The sequence below is a fragment of the Penaeus japonicus genome, unplaced genomic scaffold (genome assembly GCF_977035675.1).
Source record: "Penaeus japonicus unplaced genomic scaffold, GWHDUDI00000001_assembly GWHDUDI00000005, whole genome shotgun sequence".
Classification (NCBI taxonomy): domain Eukaryota; kingdom Metazoa; phylum Arthropoda; class Malacostraca; order Decapoda; family Penaeidae; genus Penaeus; species Penaeus japonicus.
In genome coordinates, this window is record NW_028234407.1 from 36,915,562 (window position 1) to 36,941,629 (window position 26,068).

The following is a 26,068-nucleotide window of genomic DNA, read 5'->3' on the forward strand; positions in this document are numbered from 1 at the left end:
GTGTGTGTGGTGTGGGTGTGGTGTGGTGTGTTGTGTGGTGGTGTGTGTTTGTGGGTGTGTGTGGGGTGTGTGTGGTGTGTGTGGTGGGTGGTGTGTGTGGTGTGTGGTGTGTGGTGTGTGTGTGTGTGTGTGGTGGTTGTGTGGTGTGTTGTGTGGTTGTGGGTGGGTGTATCAAGGTATGTTGCTGAAGCTGCCTCGCTCAGAAATAAAACCCATCCTGGAGCCTGGGTAAGCAAATCTATCCCCCGTCGGCAATGGGTTAAAGAATATAGAATTTCAACAAGATCATCAATAAGCTTAATAAAATAAAAGTATGAGAGGGGATAAGCAAGAAAATTCCATTTCACAATCATACACAGATTTTATTTCATAACTTACAAGCTTTACATTACTCAAACCTTACTTCAAAACTATACAAGGCTCGAGAGTTAGAAAAAATGAAGCTGCAGTGCCTAGAGCAGGTGAATGTCCTTTATCTACGTTATAGATGATGTGACATCCATAGTCTTGTTTCTTCTTTTTTTTTTTTTTTTTTTTTTTGCAATATTTAATTCTTTTGTAAGCTCTATAAAGTTTGGGGTTCTTCCCATATCCTTTCTTTTCCAGCTTTAATAACAATTTAGAGCTTAATAGTGTGTGTGTATGTATCTGCAAAGTTTTTTTTTTTTTTTTTTTTTAGTATTTTTTCCTTTGTCCTAACATAATATGAAAATCTCAGAGACTTTGACAGTGGCTTATTCAGTTAGTTATCATTAATAAAACTGTATAAATCATAGTTTTCTCTTACTTTGCCCATGGCATTAGCTACAACTATTTTATGAGGGAAGGAGTTTAATATTAAGATCATGCTTTCATACAATACTTACCCAACCAGTGAATGCCACAGAGTCAATAAAGTAAGAAGGGGAGAAAATATGGAGGGTAGGGACTTAGCATAAACTTTGCACTTGTGACCGCTTGTATCAAAATCATGATCTTGTATATTAGGGCTATCATACAAGTCACACTATAGTTACCATACATATCTCCCATTGGCCATTGTTCACACATGTTCTCAAAAAGCTGCTTTCCATCTGTCAGGTAGTGGTATTGAAAGGAATCCTGTCGAGCATAACTTCAAACATAAATTCAAATGATACATGCATATCATCTACAGGTCTTGTGTATTTTTGTTATCAAAAATATAGTATAAAGTAGAATTCAAAATGAGTAATGTATAGGCATTCTGACTAGAAGATGTCCCACAAAAACATATGGTAACTATAGCAAAAGACAATAATAGATTAATTTGAGATTCTACTGGCTAATAAAAATAAACAAATGCATTTTATTCTTGTCCTTACCTAAAGAACTACATAAACATGCAAAAAATTTCTGGAGGGCATCAATATTTACATCCAAAATCTCTTTAGCTTCTCCTAAACAGGCGAGAACATATTCATTTATACAAACACACAATTAGGTGGCACCCACACTACCAAAAACACTTTGCACACAGACATCGATTAGCATGAGGAACTGAGCATTTCTACTGCAGCAATATGTTGAGGTAATATATGTATTCTAAATTTATCAAACACACAATAACTAATTGAGTTTAGCATTGAAGATGAGTATAATGAGACAAAAGTATTATTTGATTTTTTAACATTTTAATATAACTAACTACTTAGAAATATTCCACAGTGTTCTTTCAAGTCCTTTACTAGTTTTTTTTTTCATTAGAAATGAAACTGTCAATAATTATAAGTCAACTTATAACTAGAATTTTTTTCCTATTAAATAACTCAAAAAAAGACTGGAATTATATCATCTCTACAAAAATTATTTAAATGTACTCACAATATACAGTGGTTATAATTTCTTTTAACTACTGGAAGCTTACATCCTGAGTAAAAACAAAATCATTCTGGAGTAATTTTTACATCCTAACACTCAAGGTTTAGGACTTTTGAACTCGAGTCAACCATACTTGGTTTTGTAAATATTTCTCCCAAATTCCAATCAGCCTCAACCACATGAATAATTGCTGGTTACTGGGTATGTTTGTGATATGAGCAGTGCCTTGTGATATTCTCAGCTGTCCAATAAACCAACAATATTCACAAGTGGCTGAATTGTCATCGTGGATATGTCTTATAATTTATGAGGTTAAGAAACTTTTTTTCTTTTTTTTAGATATTCTTGCTCATCACTGAGCTCAAAACAAATAAAGAAAGGAAAATGAGGCTACTGCTGTGAATGAACACCAATATTTTCTTTTCTTTTCTTTTTTTAATAAAGGAAATGTGCATACATTCAATTCACTTTGTATCGCAAACAACACAATATTTGTTATAGTTTATTTCTTTAAAAGGTGAAAGTCATGATTTGGGAAAAGTATTGTGTGACAATTTAATTATCAAGAAAAGTTCATTCACAACAATAATTTTGCAGTATCTTAACATTTGGATATCTTGTGCTTAAAAACTTTGATTTCTTTATTACAAGTTACGAAAATAATGAAAAAAAAAAAAGCAAAAAAAACTGGAAGATCTCTTGTATATCCTTCATCCATCGACAGGTTTGATCCTTGAGTTTCTCCACTTCGGAGACTGGCTTAAATAACTACACATCTGATGTGTGCTTGTCACCTCACTGTTCAACAGGGCTACTCATCCCTCAGAGGGGCTCAGGCTCCACCTATCATCGGGCACAACAGGACAGCTGCACTATCAACTATTTACGTTTGCTCAAAATTCTCAGAACACTTTCTTATTCACGTAGTGCCCAAAATTTGGAAGGGAACTTTCTAAAACAAAAAGGTTAAGATTAATGCTGATACAATAAAAGTTATTTGATATTAAAGGCTTACAATAATGAGTAAAATTAGATTTTGTGAAGATTGAATTTTGCATCACTATACTTCCATATTTTGGACATATAGACATTGCATGATACAGTGGTGCTGATCATTCCTGTATTTGCTACACTGTAAATCTGATTATATATATATATATATATATATATATATATATATATATATATATATATATATATATATATATATATATATATATATATATATATATACATATAAATACATATAAATACATATAATGTTCTGATGTAAACACTGCACATATTCTGTATGGCAGCTCTGTTGAACATTTCATTACCATATATACTCTTATTTTCTTGTCTTAAAATGTTTGTATGAAGTTTCTTAAAATTTATGCATTACACTTGTCAAATCACTAAAAAATATATATATCAATAAAAATTTTGAATTAAAATGATGTTTAAAAAATTAAAATATCAGTATTAGAAGAAAAAAAAAATCAAATAAAAATAACAAAGTGCATACCTTTTAACATAAAAGGAAAACATATTGTATAACAATTACTAAACTATGGCAGTTATTCTGTAACATGCTTGCTATACAGGAGTAGCACACTAAACATCCATGCAGTACCAAACTGTAGTTTATGTGATGTCCAGTAGAGATCTGCCCCTCTGTGTTAGTTTCAAGGTAAGCACTGAAATTAAGGGTCAACATAAAGGAACTCACTATACACCGTCACTGTGGACCAAGGACAGTAGAAACTTCTGTACACTATATACAAAGGGAAAAATCTAAAGTTCACTGCCAACGCTTCTTTCGACGTGTTCAGTACATTCTGCTTGAACTTAAGGCTGATCTAAAGTTGTAAACATAAAGACATATAACCAATGGCTGTCCAGAAAATCTACTGAATTACAACATCTCTTTCTTTCTTTCTTTCTTCTTTTTAAAGTTTTGTAACATTTCTTGCTTGTTTACTTCTATTCCAAAACTTCAACTTGAGATAGTCTGGATCTACTGGTATCCATGGTTGTCGCTGGCATAATCTATACTTCTGCAGCCACTAATGACGATTAAAAAGGTCATTAAAGTTCTGAAAATCAGAATACTTAATCAGTATCATCAGACAACTGGGATATCTTATGCTAAAATGTCATACAGTATATAAAGTGCCTCAACAATAGTAAAAGTTGATATGCTCAAAACGGTAATATTTACTGGTATTATCATATTAACAATAGGAGGAAAAGGTATTCAGGTAGTAATAATATAGAAGTTGATTCAAACTCCAAATATAATATTTTCATGTTATCATGCAATGTAGTTAAATTCTTACAAATATATATATGTGTGTGTGTATATATATATATATATACATATATATATATATATATACATATATATATATATATATATGTATATATGTGTATATATATATATATATATATTGTATATAATCAAATCATGCTGAAACTACAATGCAATATGAAAATATAAAATAAAAGAGCCTTGTCTATCAAGCACTGTATTAAAAACCAACCATGCAAAAAAGTACACATTTCTATAACCACATAAATAAATTCCATTGTCTATGATATAGCTGAGATGTCTACTAATACCCTACATCATCAATATAAGTTTAATTTCATGTTCAGATGCTGAAAGTTCAGCAACCAAAAGAAATTACACAAATCAAAGCATAAAAATAAAGGACAAGAAGTAAGGAGAATTCTTGTGTCTTGCTTGTTATGATGCATTCAAAGTAATCGTGCATGTAACTCACTCTCTCTCTGGCCAAAGAATAATAAAGTTCAAAGTATAGTTAAATGCTTCATAAGCTTTGCACTCCTAGACTTTGATCTTGTAGAAAAATAAACTGCATAAATACTAATTAGAATTTATATATGAGAACAGAAGCAAAAGTAAAGTTTGCATGGTAGGCTTTTGCTGCTGCTTTAAGGCATAATTGTTTGATTTTTTACACTTTCATAATCATTACTGAAAATTTAAGTCACAATTTTCCAAACAAAATATATAAATTTGCCAAAATGTGAAAACTATAAATCAGGTGATATATACTGGTCTTTGCTCTTTCTACAAACAAAGTATAAATGAAGCTTTTCAAGACATGATATGCAATCAAGAGAATAATAAAATTAAGCACACATTATAAAAAAGTAATAGTTGGATACAAGCAATAAGCAACAAAACCAATGAAATGTGTGATCTACATACTAAAATAATAAACAATAGAACTAATACTAAGAAGAGAATAAATGAAGCAAGAAGATTCAATGCCAATTATCAATGGTTTCGAACAGCCTATCACAGCAGGGGCCACAACCTCTGATACTTCATCCAAACTCTCTACATGACCAGTCACAGCAACTCACAGCCCAGGACTGATGAGGTGTTAGTGAGTTAGTGCGGATCTCATTTCTTAGAGTCCTCATCCTCATAGTCTTCATAGTCGTCATAGTCATCCAAAGGCGCAATCGTGGAGGTGGTGATGGGTGGCTCCAATGGAGATGCATCAATGGGACTGATGCCCACACCCACACCCAAGGGACGCATTATATTCCTCCCCTATGAGGAGGCAAGTTAGCTAGCGTTACAAGGTGACTCCATAAATGCTTTCACTAAAGCTGTTTTCTCTATTATTTATTAGGGGGGGTGAGGGGAGGGGGAGGAGAGAGGGCAGGAAAATGGCATGATGGGGGACGGGGCAATGGAAGCTTTTCAGGGTAACATTCAGCAGCAAGTGCTATAGGCAGATCATAGTTAGTGCTGCAACTACAATTCCATTTGTGTCTCTTTGTTCATGGCAGAACACAACTGCTCATACACATGAATTTAAGAATATGTAAAACTCTACACAAGCTCACTACATTTCATCTTTGGAAACAAAGACATCAAACAGAAGAAAATGACAGGAATGGAAAGTATGATGTCCACTTTCAACACTTACATTCCTTTATAATAAACTTGGCAGTCATGTATACTAGAACAGTTTCTAATTATGAAAATGGAAATAACTGCCTCTCTAACAGAAACCTGCATATAAATCCAAATACATTTGCTAATAAATCTTATGTGCTATAGATGCACACTAGAAATAGTGTGAAAAGACTTTTGAAAATGTAGGTTAAAGACTGCATATCAATGTTATTATCAGTGTTATAAATTTCATGACTGGATATTAAAACTTTAAACAACCCTAGGTAATATCATCATATATACTTATTCAGACTATAAAGACTTGAAAATCATTACAATATATTACTTATAGATATGATTCAAATTCAAATTTTTATCTACACATTGTATGAGTGTGTGTTAATCCCTCTTGAGAATTGTGTGTGTGTGTGTGTGTGTGTGTGTGTGTGTGTGTGTGTGTGTGTGTGTGTGTGTGTGTGTGTGTGTGTGTGTGTGTGTGTGTGTGTGTGTGTGTGTGTGTGTGTGTGTGTGTGTGTGTGTGTGTGTGTGTGTGTGTGTGTGTGTGTGTGTGTGTGTGTGTGTGTGTGTGTGTGTGTGTGTGTGTGTGTGTGTGTGTGTGTGTGTGTGTGTGTATGTGTATGTGTATGTGTATATGTGTATGTGTGTGTGTGTGTGGTTGTGTGTGTGTGTGTGTGTGTGTGTGTGTGTGTGTGTGTGTGTGTGTGTGTGTGTGTGTGTGTGTGTGTGTGTGTGTGTGTGTGTGTGTGTGTGTGTGTGTGTGTGTGTGTGTGTGTGTGTGTGTGTGTGTGTGTGTGTGTGTGTGTGTGTGTGATCATCACATTCTCTGATATTCAAATCCCCAAATAAAGTAATTTCTTACTGTTAATAGTGACTGATAAATCCCTTTAATTAAGAATTGTGTTTTCCATGCATCCACTCTTTATTTTTTTTTTCTCTTCTAAAAGTACAGTAAGCTAAAACATTTTCCCCAATTCTAGACAAGCAATGTATAGTCTTAAATCATTAAACCATGCATTTACTTTTTTTCAATTGAAGTGTCACTCTTTATAAAACACATTACAAAGAGTTACATACCTTCCCAACAAGCTCCTGTGGAACAAATATTTATCATAACACCCTAATATTATGTTAAAACAACTCCCAACTCTTCTACTAAAATCCGTAAATAAATAAACAAATAAAAATCCTACAAATCCTCTACATCACACAACAATGAAAAAAAAAGAAAAAGAACAAAATCAACCAAGCTCGACTTTTTCTCTCACCTGACCCGGCCGCCAACCGCACCCAGGTAGAGGCAGCCCATCGGGACCTGTCGGGCAAGGAGCATCCAGGCCGGGCACTCCCATCTCTCCTTTGGGTCCAGGATTGCCTCGACGCCCACGCCGTCCCTGATTACCCTAGTTTTAGTAAGTGTTCAAAATAGGTTGAATTATTTATGACAAGGAGGAAGATGTTATGGTGACGGCGGTAAGCCCTCTGCGATAAGTGTAAAGTGAGTAGTGAATAGTAGTGATGGGAAAACATGCTTCTTCTTTCCTTCAAAAGGAACGACTGGTAAAGCAAGCAAAGTAAAAGTCTTTTTTCTTGTTGGAGACGAGAAGCCAATCCTTATAAAAAAGATCAAAGTAAACTCTTAAGGCAAAAAGTATCAAGTATGTAATGTACATTTGTCACAGTCCAAGTAAAGAGAACAAAGAAATAGCAATGCAAAAGACGTTGCAGGATCAAAAATAACACTTACCCTTTCTCCTTTCATGCCCTTTTCACCCTTTGGTCCCTGGGAATCAAAGAGGAATGGAGCGTGTCAGATCCTACACATTTCTCATCCTATTTTTTATCTTTATCTTCCTCAGGAATTATGATAAACAACAATAATGTAATGACTAGATCTTTTCTGATTACTCTTGAGTGAATTCAATAGGTTTAAAATATTTATATTTTCACAAAGGTCATTATAAAAATGAACCATTAAATGTAATAGCAATACAAATTTACTGACAAAAAATATTAATCAAATTACAAAGATGAGAAAATTACAGGAATCAAAAGCATACTTTAATAGAAAGTAACTGGTCATCTTATTAAGAGAAAAGCAGTTTGCTAAGTAACTGAACAAATCCACAGCCTTAAGAGCAGTAGTTTTAGAGCATTATGAGATTATTCAAGTTTTAAAAACTGCCTTTTTTTTGTATATCCACAAGAATTAGTATTTGCTTACAATGAGCCACAACCTTCTTCCCTACTCTCAGTGAAAGGCGACGCCATAGAAGGAAAAGAAATATATAAAGGTCCTGTTGTAAACTTTCAAGATAAAAAAATATATAAAATTAACATTTCTTCAAGCATCCTAACTATAAACAAAAGATAATAGTGTCAAGAATTACTTTCTTTCAATTCAGTAATGTACACATTAAATGTATTTATTTCCAATAGAAAAACTCGCTTTTTCAGGTATGGCATATACATCAAAATCAAATTTCATTAGTACTTTAGCTACCTTACATTACTCTCATTTCTTGACAAGAAAGGATATGTAACTCAAAAATTCTTTAACGAATTCAGAGGGATTATTTAACAAGTTTAATAAGCCTGGCTAAAATCCATAAAAAAATGAATTACTATGCCATGTAAACTAGGAGAAGTAAGAGCCAATACAACTTGTACTAAAGTAAAGAATTTCTGCTTTGAGTGTTATCCATTTTCTACAGTAGAATTACCATAGAAATTTCAGACTTTTAATGTGGTAGATACAAGCACATGCAAAATAGCAAAACCATCCACGGTTAGTACCTCAACCCCTGGAATCCCGTCCGTTCCCTAGAAGCAAAAGATGTTGGAACATTAGTACTTACAGGATGTGGGGGTACAACTACAAATGTCATTCCATGTTCGCATGACGACCATCCAAATGATCTTTCTACTTTTAACCATGGTTGGTACTGATGACCATTTGTAGAAATAATGCAAAATCAAATTGAAGAAAAATGCAGAAGAAAAGAAGAAATGCTGGGAATTCCTTTACAATAAATATCTATGTAAAATGAGAGCATGGAATGACATTCGCTTTAGGTTAGGACACACAAAAGCACCGTAGACAAAGGAGAGTAGGATGAGGAATCAAAAGGATATACATAAAACACAGAAAAGTATGTGAAACAAAAGCCTTAGGACTTGTCATTAGAGTCTATAAAATACATAAAATTATACATAAAAAGCTTTGAATGTTTATTTTATTGCAAAATGGTTCCTGTTCTCTTGGTACTTTTTCTTAGTCAATTATCTTATTCCTTTTCATCAAAGAAAAGAAGAGTATCCCTTTGTGTAAAAATGAGGCCTAGAGAAAAGCAAACATAATGCAGGTATGAAATAATTAGTGCATAAATAAGAGTAAATAATATCCACCATACAAAAATACAAGGTGAAAAAAATGTGCCAATTTATTGGGAAAAACTGCTTTACAAAAGACAAGGACTTTGACATGAACAAGACAGAGAAAGGGAGCCCACATCTTGTTAATATTAAATACATTAACTTGACTTACAGGTAGTCCAGGATCACCTCGTTCACCCTTTTTGCCAATTTCACCTCTAGCACCCTGTGGAATAAGCGCAAAATTACAAAACGGAAGTCTAACCATACGAGAAGTTGCCAAGATTTATTTTGGTAATTTACTTTCCTGCTAACTACAACCATTGCTGAATAGACTATGGCAACCACTACTAAATAGATTTACAAAATAAATTCCCCTCTCCATTAAAAGCTCCTACCTTAAGTCACTATATCACAACCATGCCAGACATTTACATTGCCTTCACAATTTCTCTTTTGCCCAATAATGTCATAAATCAAAATTCACTCACCTTAATACCATCCAGCCCAGGAGGACCCTGTTGAAACAAAGTAATATGAGAATTATTACACTCAACAAGTAAAAATAGAATCTCATAGCATAAAAATAATTTGCATCAGATGCAACAAATATGCCAATTCAACTGGATGCCATGCACTAGAGCAAAAATGCTTGTACTAGCATACCATGTCAAGCATGCTCCAAAAATACTTCTTACATCAACATTTCTATCAAAATATCAGAAAATATTTACTTCAGGTTTGGTGAAGCACCTACTGAACAATCTATAAGAATTGATTACAAAAATCATATACCCAATATAACCTGGCTATAATATAAAGTAGATATGGAGATAAAATCAAGAAAAAGAATAATTTCAGCAATGACACTTATCAAGAAATCAAATCAAAAGCACAAGCTTGCTATGCCATGCTCTGGAACTTGAGTATAATTCAATAAATTTAAACTTGTGCCTCGGAAGATTATTCTCAAGAACAAAAAATAATCCTAATCCCTTTCCTCATTCCTTGTATTTGCTTCTCTAACCCCTTAAGGATTTGCATACTATCTTAAGCCATGCTTGGGTAAAGGCATGGGAAACCTGTGCCAATATGCCACTTGAGGCCAGATATATTAATCCAATCCCGACGGGCCTGGCGATAAGTGGAAACCCCCTACGCCGGGCCTATGCAATATTGCAACGGGAACGTCAAACTGGTGTGTCGCCCCCGTCATTTGGCATTTAGCTGTGTCACACGGGTGTGGCGCACCGTCGTCAAAGGGTTAACTCGTTGGTCGTGGTATTAAATAAATGTTTGTGCAGTAGGATGGCTGGTTTACATGTCTGGGACGGTGCCATCCGCGTCTATGACCGGCTCTGCCTTTGCAGCAAATCATGCCATCCGCTGCCAATGGGTTAATGTTATGTTTTCATATCTCATAATGTAGATTTGGATCTGTAGATTCTAAATATTAAATTTGAGTAGACAGAAGTGATTGCTTACTACATTTTCTCAGATTATATGACAATGCATCCTTTAGGGGTTAATATGTTCTTTCATCTGCTTCTATTTCTCTACACAAATAATGAATCACTAAGTATCCTCTCTTCAGGCATAAAAATAATTTATGAATGGAACTGCTACAACTGGTGTAAATGAAAATAATCATCACTACCAAACTGACCATGTAAGGATCTTATTTTTTTTTTTTTTATAAAAAAAAAAAAAAAAGTCATCCTGCTTAGCCACATAATGCTAACACTTTTCATTATTATATAAAAAAAACATACAGGGATCTTAACAAAGGAAAATAGAAGCATCTAAAGTGCTGCATTCCAAAATAAAGAAAAGCTAAAAAAGATCAATTTCAATATTTTGAGCATTCAACAGCCATAGCAAAAATGAACCTCCTATCACAAAAAAAAAAATAACTAGGCAATAGTAACAATAATGGTGAATCAATTATATTCCAGCATTCTATTGCACAAGACTTGAACGGAAATCATGCAAATCTGCAATCACAGAATTTTCATAAGAGTTTTCATCTCTACTATACTTAATAACATTCTTAATTGATAATCTACATATCAATTTCATATGAATATATTCTAATATAATTGTATCAAGTCTCCTACATTTGTAAATAACATATCTATTCTAAAATCTCTGTTTACATTATTCTATACTGATGATCAACTGAAGTTGATTATCAGAACACTTACACTAAGGCAGCAATCTGAATACTTCCTTTACAAACAGTAATATCAGATGACAATCTAAAATCACTTTCTAACACTTACTACATTAATAAGTTAGGATATGGGAAAAGTTTCTACCAACATAGTATACATCTAGTTATAGAGTAAATTCTTAACAACCATATAAAAAAAAAATGTTAACAAAATCACAATTGACCTACAAACACAACTAAACATACTGGTATTCATACTTTTACCAAATTACAGCAAAAAATAAAGAGGTTCTAAATACCTATGAACTCTATGACCTAACTTTTAAGCTTCCAAATACACAAAACTGACCACCTCCCCCCACCCTCAATCATCATCATAAAAAAAAGTAACATTGTATACTTTAAGAAAATCCCAGCCTTCAAACAAGCTGCCATTTCCACCCACAAGCAAAAAAAAAAAAAAATATAGAGAAATAAAATAAAAGCACATGAGAAGAGAAAGAATTCAACTCAATCAAAAATAGATTTCTCAACAAAAGCGTAATCCTGGAACAAAACTTTCTAAATCACCAACTTAAAAGAATTAGGCATCCATGGAACCTTCCAGCACCGACAAGTGGCATCCCACAGCAAACGCAATAAAACACCACGGCAAACAGAGAAAAGTATGAGGAGACAAGAGCCGCCACCGTCAAAATTATCCCCAACGCCTTGTCCCTCCACCAGACCACCTTACCATTGGGCCAGGTTTGCCACTCTCTCCAGCCCGACCAGCCTCTCCTCTAATTCCCATAGGCCCAGGAAGACCCATGGGGCCAGGATCACCCTTATCGCCCTTTTCACCCTAGAAGAAAAAGTTTTGTTAATTACAACTGCAAGAACATAAAATAGGCCTTATTTTTTTCTAAACTTCTTATTTTCCTTTTTCCTCTTGCAATACTTAAAAAAATATAGTTAAACAGATAAAAATCTAAGATATTAAATGTATTGCTCTCCATGAATAAGCTCTTGAATCAAGAATGTTAAAGTCTTTGAAACAGGATAAATGATGTTAATATCATTCTATACAAACAGAGATTTTACAAAAACATCAAAACCAACTTAAGACAGAGAGAAGATCCTACTTACTGGATCACCCTTGATACCATCCAGTCCCATAGCTCCCTTGATGCCTGGAGGACCCTGTAGGCCTGGGGCTCCTGTTGGTCCTGGAGGTCCAGGTGGTCCCATAATCTGTCAGACAAATGTCCACTTTAAATCTCAAACTTCTTATCATCTGAAGTCCAACAAGAATTTCATACACATCCTCTAGATTTTGATTTCTTCACTATGCAATAATGCAATTAAGAACAAATTAATGAGCAAATGAGATGAAGAGAATTAAATACATATAGTATTCAAATTAGGGGGAACTTATTCAAGTGATCACTCACCACTTCTCCTTCCACTTCCGTCCACATACCGCTCTCTCCCTGAAAAACACACAAATAGAATTAGAACATAGAAATGAAAAAAGAAAGAGAAAAAATCAAATAACAAAAATAAAGAATGCAAATAACAATTTCAAGAGATTTGTATCTTTTCAATATATATATATACATTATTATTATTTTTTTTTTTTTTTTTTTTTTTTTTTTTTTCCAGCATACAGTACTCATACAAGAAAAGAATATTAAGGACACTTAGTTGCAGTTTGTCCATGTTATAGAGGGGGGGGGGGGGACAGGCAACACATGGTGTACAAGAATATTGAAGAGAAGTTCATTTTCCTTTGGTTTATCGGTTAGATAATTAAAGTTCATCCATTCTATATACTCAAAAAATTAGATCTGACTAAAAATATTCTACAAAAAAGAAGAAAAGAAATGCTATCTACAATCATAAGAGTGAATTTACTGTTAAACCTCTGCAAGCCAAATTGAAGTTTAGATAGAAGATATTGGTAATACCTACATATAGACAGACATCTGGTAGTGCATCAGTATTGAAAACTGTGCTTTAATCAGATTAGCATTGTCACTCAACCCCTAAAGGACATACTTAAGAAAATCAAATTCATTGCCCCGAGGTGAAAGTATAGAAAGCTAGAAAATGTCTGCAATGATTTCAAGTATCATATTGCAGATATTGACCAATAGTTAAAAAAAAAAAAAAAAAAACAGAAGTAAATGTCTCAGAGCATTAGCCAGTTTGTCCTTTGAGGGTTCAATGAAGAAAAAGAGAAAACTGATACAAATGTACTAATAGTGATTATAAGAACTTTCTGATAGCTACAATATTTCTACTTTCCAGGTCACAAGAAAAAACTTGAATCTCAATAACTGCCATATAGTATTTCAGATCCCCTTTTGCAAAATCAAGTAACATAAGAAATATAGAAACATGATGCTAAATCATCTTGTTGATAGACTTTGTTTTGCAAGAAATATGCCCAGTTAATACAATTATTTTTAAAAATGTAAATGATTTACTTACTATTACTTTCTTCCTTACTCTCTACCTTTTTTCAGAATTAGTAGTACTTTCGTAAATCATATGATCTATTCAGTATAAAAATGAATAATCTTGATTAACAGCACAATAAAGATGAAAAACAAAGTAAAATTCATAATCTCACATACATTTCAATAGATATGATAGTTTCTTAACATGATAATTAAAATCCTATTCTAAATCTGAGCATCTGATATTGCCATAAACAACTTTTCAAAACTATTTTCTTAGTTTTTCAGTTTTCTCTTTTTTTCTTTTTTAAGTACTTTATATATCTATAAATATACATTATTATTATTTTTTTTTTTTTTTTTTTTTTTTTTTTTTTCCAGCATACAGTACTCATACAAGAAAAGAATATTAAGGACACTTAGTTGCAAGCTTCTGATCCATGTATAGAGACAGGCAACACATGGTGTACAAGAATATTGAAGAGAAGTTCATTTTCCTTTGGTTTATCGGTTAGATAATTAAAGTTCATCCATTCTATATACTCAAAAAATTAGATCTGACTAAAAATATTCTACAAAAAAGAAGAAAAGAAATGCTATCTACAATCATAAGAGTGAATTTACTGTTAAATCTCTGCAAGCCAAATTGAAGTTTAGATAGAAGATATTGGTAATACCTACATATAGACAGACATCTGGTAGTGCATCAGTATTGAAAACTGTGCTTTAATCAGATTAGCATTGTCACTCAACCCCTGAAGGACATACTTAATAAATCAATTCATGCCCCCGAGTGAAAGTATAGAAAGCTAGAAAATGTCTGCAATGATTTCAAGTATCATATTGCAGATATTGACCAATAGTTAAAAAAAAAAAAAAAAAAACAGAAGTAAATGTCTCAGAGCATTAGCCAGTATGTCCTTTGAGGGTTCAATGAAGAAAAAGAGAAAACTGATACAAATGTACTAATAGTGATTATAAGAACTTTCTGATAGCTACAATATTTCTACTTTCCTGGTCACAAGAAAAAACTTGAATCTCAATAACTGCCACATAGAATTTCAGATCCCCTTTTGCAAAATCAAGTAACATAAGAAATATAGAAACATGATGCTAAATCATCTTGTTGATAGACTTTGTTTTGCAAGAAATATGCCCAGTTAATACAATTATTTTTTAAAATGTAAATGATTTACTTCCAGAAGAAGATCCATAAGAGAAAAACTAATGAAACTATTACTTACTTCCTTACTCTCTACCTTTTTTCAGAATTAGTAGTACTTTCGTAAATCATATGATCTATTCAGTATAAAAATGAATAATCTTGATTAACAGCACAATAAAGATGAAAAACAATGTAAAATTCATAATCTCACATACATTTCTATAGATATGATAGTTTCTTAACATGATAATTAAAATCCTATTCTAAATCTGAGCATCTGATATTGCCATAAACAACTTTTCAAAACTATTTTCTTAGTTTTTCAGTTTTCTCTTCTTCTTTTTTAAGTACTTTATATATCTATAAATATATATAAAGTATTAGAATACCAAGAACATACCATGACGATGAAATTCATGAGCACAGATACAAAAGAGAGAGTCCATAGGAGAGAGGGTGGGAAAAATTGAACCACACGCAAAATCATGAATGAAGAAGAAGAGGAGGAAAAAAAACAAGGTGCAGTTACCTGTCTTCTTCTCAGTTTTTTCAGTTTCTGGGTTGCAGTCACAGGAAAAAAGAAAAGACACACATTAAAAATCTTTTAAATTCATGCTCAAATCATAAAGTCATAGGCAGAACTAAATAAAACAAAAATCTCGAGACAAACGACAATGTGACAAGCTATGCTTTACAGACTTTATAAATAAAAATCAGACAGTTTTACATAAAGTCAGAAGCTGCCACATATCCTAAGTCTCCTGTGCACAAAAATAATATGAAGCACTTAAATAAACTGTCTAAAAAGCTGCTTTGACATGTTGGCTCGTCTGAGGACATATCAAGTGAGAACATGACAGGGGTTTGGAGGGCAGGTGGAATAAGCAGACCCTTCTGAAATATGTGATCAAGGAGGTGTTGGGTCAGCCAGTTTATGGGTCTTCCTCTGTTACTTGTTTAAAATCCTCAACATCAGGATTTTGCAGGGAAAAAAAAAATCTACAACCATAAGCATGGCATCACCCAACAAGTCCAGGCCACAAACCGACTTACAAGTTTGCCCCTCGCTGGCCGCACAACAGCTGACCGCGACTTGGGCCCCTCCTGGTGGACCAATAGTAAGACAGAATATCCATGATGATAAGTATGGGCAAAGGTGAGAATATTGTACTTGAATTACTCTAATATCTTTTTTTGGGGGAAACTACTTTTTTTCTTTTATCGTGTTTGTGCTCTTTTGAAATGTATATCCTTATGGCATATTAACTCTATGAAGTGAAATAACATTATTACAATTCTGATGATTTAATGTCATCTCATCATTAAAATCTTTGTATGTGTACACAGTAAATAAGCTGAAAAATGGATTAGGAGTATTAATATGATAAACATAGGAACCTATTATTTGTTTGTAACACAGAAGAGCACTGTGTTTCTTTTGTGATTATACTTTGAAACCTAATGATTGGCAGTACATGTAAATTACCTTGCTAAACATATAGTTTTAGAAAAAGATTTTTTTTTTTTCAACTTGGCCTGTTGATTAACAAATAGTGTGGGTGTCTGAAAAGTTCCTCTAAAAATGGGTCTAAAAGTAACCAGCCTATGAAGAACTGAGAAAGGCCCTTACAATTTAACTATTGGTAAACATTAGCAAGGGCTTTTACATCTGCTCTCATTGCATCCATACAAATAGATAAATAAAGACTAGCAAACCCAAAGAAAGGTCCCTTCAGCGGCCCCTACACACAATTTTACTCACCGAATCACCCTTGTCGCCCTTGTCACCTTTGAGACCAGGCAGGCCCTGTAATGATTGAAATAGCCAGTTATTACAAATGTGTTAGAACACTTACATGAAAAAGATACAAAATCATTCAGTATAATTTCATTGCTTGCTTGCCATGTAACCACCAATGAAAGTGTCAGCCTCAATGTACATATGACCAATTTTCAATGTTTTGTTTACTCACTGGAGGTCCTGGAAGACCAGGGGGTCCCATTAGACCTGGAGGACCTATGTCACCATAATCACCCTTCTCTCCCTTAGGGCCAAGAGCACCAGGGAGGCCTGGGGGACCCTGTGGTCCAGGTTCACCATGGATTCCATCAATACCTGAGGGTCCTCTTGGGCCACCGTCTCCCTTGGGACCAATGGAGCCCATGGAACCTTTCTCTCCTGTGTACGGCAAGATCATTAGTTATTTTGTCAATAAGTAAATCGTGATTTTAGATCACCTTTAAATATGTGATATATTATTGCATGACACGTGAGTATGATCTGTTTTGAATAACTAAAAGAAAGAGCAATTCATATCTAATTATTTTTGTTGCTATTGGTTCCCATCATAAGAAAGCATCTTTAAATTTGCATTCTGATAGGCATATGCTTATATGACAGTGTGCATCAGTTTCTGCAAATAATCAATCAAGATTCAGTATCACATTAACAACACTAAATAAGAACTTTTCAGCAAACTATACACAGATTTCCTTACAATTTTCCTCTACATATGAATGACTTTTCATTTCTTTGTCCTCTCCCATGGAACCCACCTTTCTCGCCCCTGTCGCCAACTCGTCCTAGTTCACCCTTGGGCCCAGGCTTTCCTGGAAGACCTCTCTGTGCTGCTGTGCCTGGTTGGCCACGTCGTCCCTGTCACCATAGTTACATAATGAATCTTCACTAGCCCAGTCTACAGTGGGATATGGGGCAACCGTAAGATGCCACTGGATAATATGCTGTACTCCCTAGAATTTCTATCCAGTACAGTACTGATTTACAGCTTGCTTTCTTATAATGCCTCCCCCCATATCTTTTCAATATCTTACAACTTGAGCTGGCACTGTTCAAAAAGTGATATAAGCATATATTCTTTAAAAGAGAAATATCAGATTATCATCACATTATCAACATATTAAAAACAAACTGAATAGCACCAACAAAACTGAAATATATAAAAGGCTGTAAACTAAATGCAAAAATGGGAAACAAAAGATTGTGCATAAAATTTACAAAATGCTAACTAAATATAAGTGTGTATGTATAAAGATGACCGAACAACCTTAAACTTCCTTTAAATCTGGGTTTCTTGAATAAGGTCAGCACACAATGTTAGTGTTTTATTAATTAACATTTTATACTGTTAGTAACTACTGTTTATATTACACATAACATTTACAAGGGCTACACAAATACACAATAATACTTACACAGAACACAGGACGAACACAGGGTTAGTGACACCGGATTGGGTGAAAGGGTTAGTGACGTCACATTTGGCCGAGAGACCATTGGTCAATCGACTGGAGGAGGTGGAGACAGGACAAACACCAACACCACAGCTGACCAATCACAAATCAGCTTACAAGAAAATAAGGAACCGATTTTCTGTTAGTAGCAACCAACCACCTAAGTACAACTGAAAACCTGAATGGGAGACCTCACCCGACAGTAACCAAAGAAAATTTCGAGCAACCACAAAACCAAACCCCAATTGGAAGACCTGAAAGTAACTAATGATTTTTAATCAAATAGAATGCTACTTGTTCATGCAGTTATGCAAAAATAAGGCAACATCAACATGCAAAAACTAAAGGCTCATACATTATCATAATAAGCAAATACAAAATAACAAACACAAATAGGAAAATTTAAAGGGGTGAAAATCATAAACATGTATACACACTATGCAAATCACATGGCACTCGCACACACAAAGGAATACATATAAGTTCAAACACACAAGGACAAGGAATAGGGGGGTTTAGTACAATCACTGTTCATATGGTTGTGGAGAGACTTTATATGATCAGATACTAGGATTCAAATCACATCACTCATTTATTCGCTCATTCAGCCACTCACTATCAAGGTATCAGTGCTTTTAGACTCAACTGATTAGTTATGTACTCATTCTGAAGTTTAATTATAACTATCAAATTTATAGTATTAATATTGAGAAATGAAGCAATCAGATTAAACCAAACAGCACAGACTTTTTAATTGAGTTATTGAGGCATAGTCCAGCTACATTCCACACCAATGGTTGTGGCTGGACATTTGCAAGATTAGTATTACTTTTTAACATTATTAATGTGTTACTAATAAATTCTGATTCACTGCTGGCCTGAATATAAAAACTGGGTATATTTAAGGGGAAAAAAAAAAGTGCATATACCTGTTGTAGCACCTATGTATGAGTGCCAAACGAGATATCTTCCCATAATAATTTAGATATCAACAGTTTCATCTCTGATAACAATGGGTGTGTTCTCTACACATCACTGTTATGATGACTCCATCATAAAATCATGAAGTCACAGCTGTGATCTAATAAGGAAAACTAGTGAGAACACATCCCATCAAGTACGTGCATGTCCATGTGTGTGTGTGTGTGTGTGTGTGTGTGTGTGTGTGTGTGTGTGTGTGTGTGTGTGTGTGTGTGTGTGTGTGTGTGTGTGTGTGTGTGTGTGTGTGTGTGTGTGTGTGTGTGTGTGTGTGTGTGTGTGTATACTTATGAAAGAGTGCACCCATGTATGTCCTAAGAGCTTGTTACACCATGTGGTACATACCCTCTTGCCCCGCTTGCCCCTGGGTCCTCGTGGGCCTAGTACACCATCGATCCCAGGGGGTCCATACCTATGTGTGATTATCTGTAGCAGATACTTGCGTTTGCCTGAACGAAGTCCACTTGAGTTAGTTGATTGCGCAACTGGGGTGTGACGTAGGTCAGATACTGTATGGGGAGTGTGGGATGTGGTATTAGGCACTGATGCCGCACACCGAACTGATGTTTATGTCGACTCGGGAGTTGAGGTGAATACTGGGCGCTTAATCGTCTCAGACAAGTGACTAGCGAGCAGAGGATAACTTGGAGTGGTCTCGGCTTATAGCAGCGAGGGTGCTAGGTTTTATCATGGAGGTTTAGGTTAGTGGGGTACAGTGAGCTGCGCGTACAGTGATCTCGAAGGGTGGTAGGTGCTGGGCTCATTAGATATCTGACAATCGGGAGGGTACCAGTTGAGCGTCACAATTGGGACTTCACACAGTGGGGAATGTGGTGTGTTGTGCGCGTGTGTGTGCTATCGAGTGGATCTTGGTGTAATTTGTGGGGTTACTGTTTGGGGTGCATGGAGGCACGCATTCTCCGTGTAGGAGTTGGGGGTGGTAGAGTGCGCTCTTGTTCTGTATGGAGGTATGTGTAGTGATGTCTGTGTAGTTGGGATATGATGGACACTTTTGGCGTGAATTGGACATCATGGTCTGGGTCGGTCTATGATCAAGGGAATGTAGTGTTTTTTCCTGGTCTGAGTTGTAGAATGGTGAGTGTACTCTTGAGTATAGTGTTCTAGTGTTGGGACAGCCTATTTCATAGGTGAGGATTTGTTGTGTATAGTGTTGGTTGGTTCTGTGGTTGGTCTGTGATGGGATCTACATCTGAGTGAGGGCAGTCTTGAGTTTGGTGAGGTTTTTTTGGGATGAGCTGTCAGCAAGGGGGGGCATTTGGCAGGAGTCTGTGTCATGGGGGGATGTCTTTGTGATGTTTGTCTATTAATGCATATGTTGTTTATGACTGTCTTGTAATAGTTAGACGTTGGATACATGCTTGGTCTGGTGGGGTTCGGAGGTAGATTGTGTAAACATGAGGTGGTGTTTTATCTGTTAGATGATCCTTGATGACGCTTGAAGTTCTCGGACTGAGGCCTCTTTAGTCTTAAGTCTTTGGTCTTGTGATTTTTTGAGAAGCTTGTGATGGGGTTGATTCTGTGCGTTGTGAGTATGATCTTTTATGGATCACTAGTGTTTTAGATACTTATGTATTTAGGTGAGGGGATTGACTGTATATGTGTCTGGGTGGGGGTGCGTGCTGGTCAAGTGGGTGGGACAGATACATTCTCGAGTATGTACAGGAGGTACACGTCTTGGTGGCGAGGAAACGGTCCAGCTTTATGATGAGACATAGCTTTGGGTGAGGAGTGTGTACTCAGGGCTTACTATGGAGTTGAATTGGTGGGACTTTTTGGAGTGTCAAGGTGGTGTCTTGGGTTGTGTGAATGTGTTTTGTCTTGTTGATCTTATGCGTTACGTGGGAGAGAGTGAGATGGAGGGAGACAATTGCTCTGGCGTCGGATGATGGTATGAGTATGTTAGTACTGTAGTTGTTATGGTATCTTTATTTAGTTGGGATCTATATGTTTGGGTAGAGGGGATAGGGGAGGTTTATCTAAGCGAGATAGGTATGTTGGCATTTCAATTAGAATCAGTTGGGATGTGACATCTGGGTGTGTGATTTACACTAATATTTGGTATGTTAATTTGTGTGATGGGTGGTGTGTGGGGGGAGAGGCGAGGATGGTGTAGTAGAGGGAAAGGGTCTGCACAACATCTGGCTTATAGTCTATATACTAGTATCTAGTCTTATCTGATTCGGGATTAGGGGGATCTTTTTATAGTTGATAGAGGGGGATGGGATGGGTGAGGGAACTGACAAGGGCGGACTGAACTCTTGGTATTGAGGGAGAGGGTAGGAGCAGTGGGCAACATGGTCTTTCTTGGGGGTTTGGGATGTGTCTTAGAGGGAAGGTCTATCTACGATCTATGGACTCATGAGTAATTAGTGTTATTGTTAGAGAGGGGGGGAATGGTATTTGAGTAGGAGGGACAGTGGATGGATCACTCTGTGGGAGAGTAGAGTAATAGGTCGAAATGTTGTGTGGTTGGTGTGGGGGGTGGTTCTTTATTGGAGTGTATGTTGTCTCAGTAGTTTTGGGGAGAGTACGCATTGGGATTTCAGGTTTGTTTATAGTGGTGTATTTATGGGAATGAGAGTTATGATATCTTTGATGACGGATCTGCGGATTCTGGGACTGTACTAGTTAGGCGGTGCGTCTACTGACTATGCAGACTGTCTGACATTGTACGATGGGACGTCTGTCGTATAACAGTAGGGGCTACTAATCATCCATATCTTCTACTTATCTATCTGTAAGTGAGGTAGTTAGTTATTACTGTGTCTATAGGCATTCTGTTGTTGGTATTCTGTTTCAGGGGTGGGGTTGTTGACATATTTAGCGGGGGGAGACATTACTTAGTGGATTAGGTGGTATCTCCTATGACTTCTGGTGTTCACATTGAGGATCTAGAGTTATTTAGAGAACATCTGTCTAAACTGTGATAATTTGATGGTATGTGAAGTGTGTTGTATCTAGTGGATCTTGATAGATCAGGTATAGACTCTAGACATGTAGGTAAAGTGAGATCTAGGGGGTGTTCACTCTGGAGGATATGAGGGATGCTCTTGATGTCTAGATCTTAAGTATTGTGCTATATCTCATTTTGGGATGACACGGAGGGGGGATTCATTGTTCTATACCTCAACAACTGTCTCTGCAACTACTTATCAGGATCATAGGTGCCTCAGTATCACTGGAGACATGCATCTCAGACACATAACATTGGTCAAGAGATATGATTTTATGAGTTTTGTGGGGTTGAGCATTAGACATGACAAGAGGCTGGATAGATGAGTTGGTTGGCATTATAGGGTTTTGGATTAATGGTTTTGGATATATCTTAGATGAGTACTGATTGGTATCTGTAGGTGGGAAGATTGTGTGTGGTCAATGAAGGTCTAGAGAGATGTGTGTCTGACTAGTAGAGTATATTGGATATTTTTGTTCTCTTAAGATAGGGATGAGATTGGGGTGCGGGAGGTGTGTCTGAGGTGATTCGGATTTAGAGGAGTGTGGTGAGGTCGGTGGAGGGAGTGAACTGTTAGGGTGTCTGATTTTGCAGGGATGGTAATGGTCGGTATTGGCTTGGGGTGAGAGGGGGTGGTTGGTTAGATGGGTTATTTCTTGATATTTAGGTGGTTTGGCCACTTTATGTGGGATGTGTGAGAGTGCACTGTAGATAATATTGGAGTGTTTGAGTGAGTTAGGATGTGATATGGTTCTAGTTATTGGAGTTTAGGGTGGGTACAAGTATGGGTTCTCTCACTGATGGATAACACATATTGGGAGAACACAACATGTTAATAAGTTTGTGGTGAGTCTGGTCTATGTTTCATTGTTTGAGTCTGGCTGGTGGAGTCGTAAGATAGGGTCGGATGGTGGTGTTCTATTTTACATTCCTTTGTATTTGCAGGGGATTGAGTAGATGGTGATCTGTGTGTGTTTTGACGTTAAGGGGAAGTATCTAGGTAGGTGGCATGGTGAACTATACAATGGGGAGGAGGGGAGAGGCTATGATTAGACAGTGTTATCTGTATGGACACTTAGATAGAGCAAGTATTCAGAGAAGGGGGCAGGGAGGAATTGGGTAGTATCTATATAAGAGTAGTATGTCTAGACAGGTGTGTGCAAGTGACTGGGATACCGTGGGAGAGTGTAAAGGACGATTTCGTGGCTTAGGTGTGAGTGAGGGGTGGAGGGGAGGTGGGTGATGTGGTGAGAAGATCTAAGTAGTACTCATATAGGATGTGATAGGTTGAGCAGGAGTTGACATGAGGTGCTCTGTGATATTCTGACCGATTAGGTATATGGATGTATATGGATGGAGAGTGAGTGGTCTCTGTATGTTTGGAGGGTTGGTGTTTGGTTAGGGGGTGTCTTGTCTTAGTGTCAGGGGATAGTAGAGTGTGTCGATGTTTGTCGTAGATGTCTGATCTTTAATTTGGAGAGAGTCGGTATATTGTGAGTTAGTCTATTCTAAATACGGTGGAGTGAGAGGTTGGTGGGACTCTGATATTGTTGATGAGTTGGTTACTGTTTAGAGATTAATAGTGTGTAAGGGCAGAGAATAATTGGTGCATAAACTGGGAAAGCGTGAAGGTCACAGGGGACACACTAGTCAAGTGTGGTGTGCCAGGTGTAAAGTGAACATCTGACTCATAGACTAAAGTCCTATGTGCGGTGGAGGGCGTAAGTGTGTATACGTGGATGTGGTCGGGAGATACTGTTGTAATGTTTGTGTAATTGTGTGGGACATGTGTGATATAATGGTAATGTAAGGGTTGTAGCAGGTACAATCTAACATTATGTCTTTAAGAGGATTTACACATGATGGGTTACTCTAATATCTTGGATTTGATAGTAATAGTTGGTGATGTGGAGGTCTATTCTTATCGGTGGGTTTTGTGTTCGATGGTTTTAGGTTGTCATAGCATATTATAAGTTTCTGCTGTTTCTTGTGTAATACATATGGTGATCACTCATACACGCAGGTCTGGGAGGTCAATTAGTGTAACGACGACTTGGTGAGTGAAATTTAGTGATATAGTATACACAAACGTCAATATGGGATATACTACTGAAGTAGGCTCAGGGTCTATGGAATTATTTCTCTGACACTGATGGTGGCGAGGTGATGCTGTGATTAATATACTGATGGAGATACACAATTATAGCCATTATCGATAGTGTTCACATCACACGGGGGGTGGGTAGACAAGTTCTCTGATATCATCACACATTGGGAGGGGTCGAGGAGGGGCTAGGTGTGGGGTACTTATTGCAGGGGAGCGTATGTGGAAGGTGGGTCTAGTATTAGGCGGCGTGGTGTCGTAAGTCTTGGGGGGGGAGGACGCGAGGTATGGGATGGGCTTGGGACATGGTCTGTAAAGTTTGTAATCTTATGGTTGCATATGAGTAGGTTAGGAAGGGGTGAAGTGTAAGTGGAGTTCTGGTCTGAATGTTCACAATGGGAGAGTGGCATAGAGCAGAGACGAGACACATCCATCATACAATGGCATGGGGGGTATAGTCGATGGGGTATGGAGAGTCTCTTGGTGTTTTAGTTGGAGATAGTATGAGGATGTTGAGGTATTATCTAGGTGAGATGGGTCTTAGTGGGGAGGAGGTAAGATGTTGGTCTATGTTCTTGTGTGGTTTAGATGTAGTTTCTTGAGAGTTATTTGGACATGTTTGAGTCAGAGGTGACGTGGTACACAAAGGTGGTAGCGAGCGCTATGGATTGTGATGTGTGTGAGTTGCTTGTGACTGAGAGGTGTGTATCTGTATAATTGTGACTTGTATTACATGACAGTGTGTTGGGAAGGATGATTTTGTAGGGGAGGGAGATTCTATCCTATAGGCATTATTCTTTGGATTATGATCTAGTAGTATGTGTGGACTTGATAGTGTAAAGTATGGAGTAGGGCGAGATTAGTCTATTCTGGGTGATTTTCTATGGGAGTGATATGAGACAGTGACAAGCGCTGACGAAGAGTAGGTTTATTTACTTGATACAACATTGGTGTGTGTTGGGTTGTCATATCAAACGGTTCGCGTTAGTGTGTTGGGGGTGTCTGGATCTTTCTCTAGGATAGTGTCGGTATATCTGGGGTTTTTTGTGGTCATGGTGAGTATATGACTATGGACAGTTCTGTTACTTGGTCTCTGGAGGTAGTTATAGTTTTTCATGTATGATTATATCTGTTTGTCGTGATAGTGTTCTAGTATGGAGATATACATTTTGTCTGGTGTGAGGTGGGTGTTCTGTAGTACACTATGGGTACGTAGTTATTGGAGTTATTGTCTACTTGGTTGAGGGACAGGGTCTTTTGTCTTAGTAGCATTTTTTGAGTGTTGTTCTGTGTTGGGGTGGTTAGAGTGGGGTCACGCTGCAGGAGACAGATGGGAAGATCGACTGTAGAGCGGTGGGGGGGTATTGGGTACTACGAAGAGAGTTTTGCACACTTGTATTATGTCTGTTCTGTTTGATCTGATTTGAGTCTTTTGTTTTCGTTTGTCAGTTTGAGTTTTATTTTATTATTTGGTTTTCATTTGGTTTCTTGCTCTGTATTAGGGGTTAGTTTTATTATCTGGGTGTGAGTGTTGTGATGCATATGTATAGGAGTGTGTGAATTGGGTTAGTAGTAAACATGAGAACTTGTGTGAATATGAGGTAATGGTGACAAGAGGGAGGGTATGGCGAACACTAGGCAGGATAATAGGAGGTGTGCACGATGACTCATGTGAGTAACGATACACAGGAGAGGTATGGGGCAAGGGCTGGTGATGTGGCGTAGGTGTGGTCTGTAGCAAGGGGAGAGAAACGTGGGTCTGAAGGAGGAGTATATCACTAAGGAACAATCAAGCAACTACATATGTTTTTAGTAAAGTGCAGG

The 26,068-nt window shown here is 36.5% G+C and overlaps 1 protein-coding gene across 1 annotated transcript; it reads right to left on the minus strand.

The window, feature by feature from the left end:
- Positions 1-341: 341 nt before the first annotated feature.
- On the minus strand, positions 342-20,462 carry LOC122253492 (uncharacterized). The gene is made up of 17 exons (XM_086536709.1): positions 20,375-20,462; positions 20,058-20,246; positions 19,512-19,675; positions 17,493-17,592; positions 16,910-17,115; positions 16,699-16,743; positions 15,990-16,040; positions 12,761-12,799; positions 12,456-12,560; positions 12,064-12,171; positions 9,646-9,672; positions 9,327-9,380; positions 8,576-8,602; positions 7,527-7,562; positions 7,048-7,182; positions 5,218-5,410; positions 342-3,917 (listed from the first exon to the last, which is right to left on the minus strand). Exons 1-16 carry the CDS (start codon positions 20,460-20,462, stop codon positions 5,258-5,260), a joined length of 1,527 nt encoding a protein of 508 aa, XP_086392835.1. The 3' UTR covers positions 342-3,917; positions 5,218-5,257.
- Positions 20,463-26,068: the final 5,606 nt, after the last annotated feature.

What these genes read in the sequence shown, in the direction of transcription:
- LOC122253492 (XM_086536709.1), bottom strand. Translation starts at nt 20,462, where the DNA reads ATGACACAGACTCCTGCCAAATGCCCCCCCTTGCTGACAGCTCATCCC. An exon ending in TGGCGACAGGGGCGAGAAAG is followed by an intron (nt 17,116 to 17,492) that starts GTGGGTTCCATG and finishes TGCCGTACACAG; the next exon opens with GAGAGAAAGGTTCCATGGGC. An exon ending in GCGGTTGGCGGCCGGGTCAG is followed by an intron (nt 5,411 to 7,047) that starts GTGAGAGAAAAA and finishes GCCTCCTCATAG; the next exon opens with GGGAGGAATATAATGCGTCC.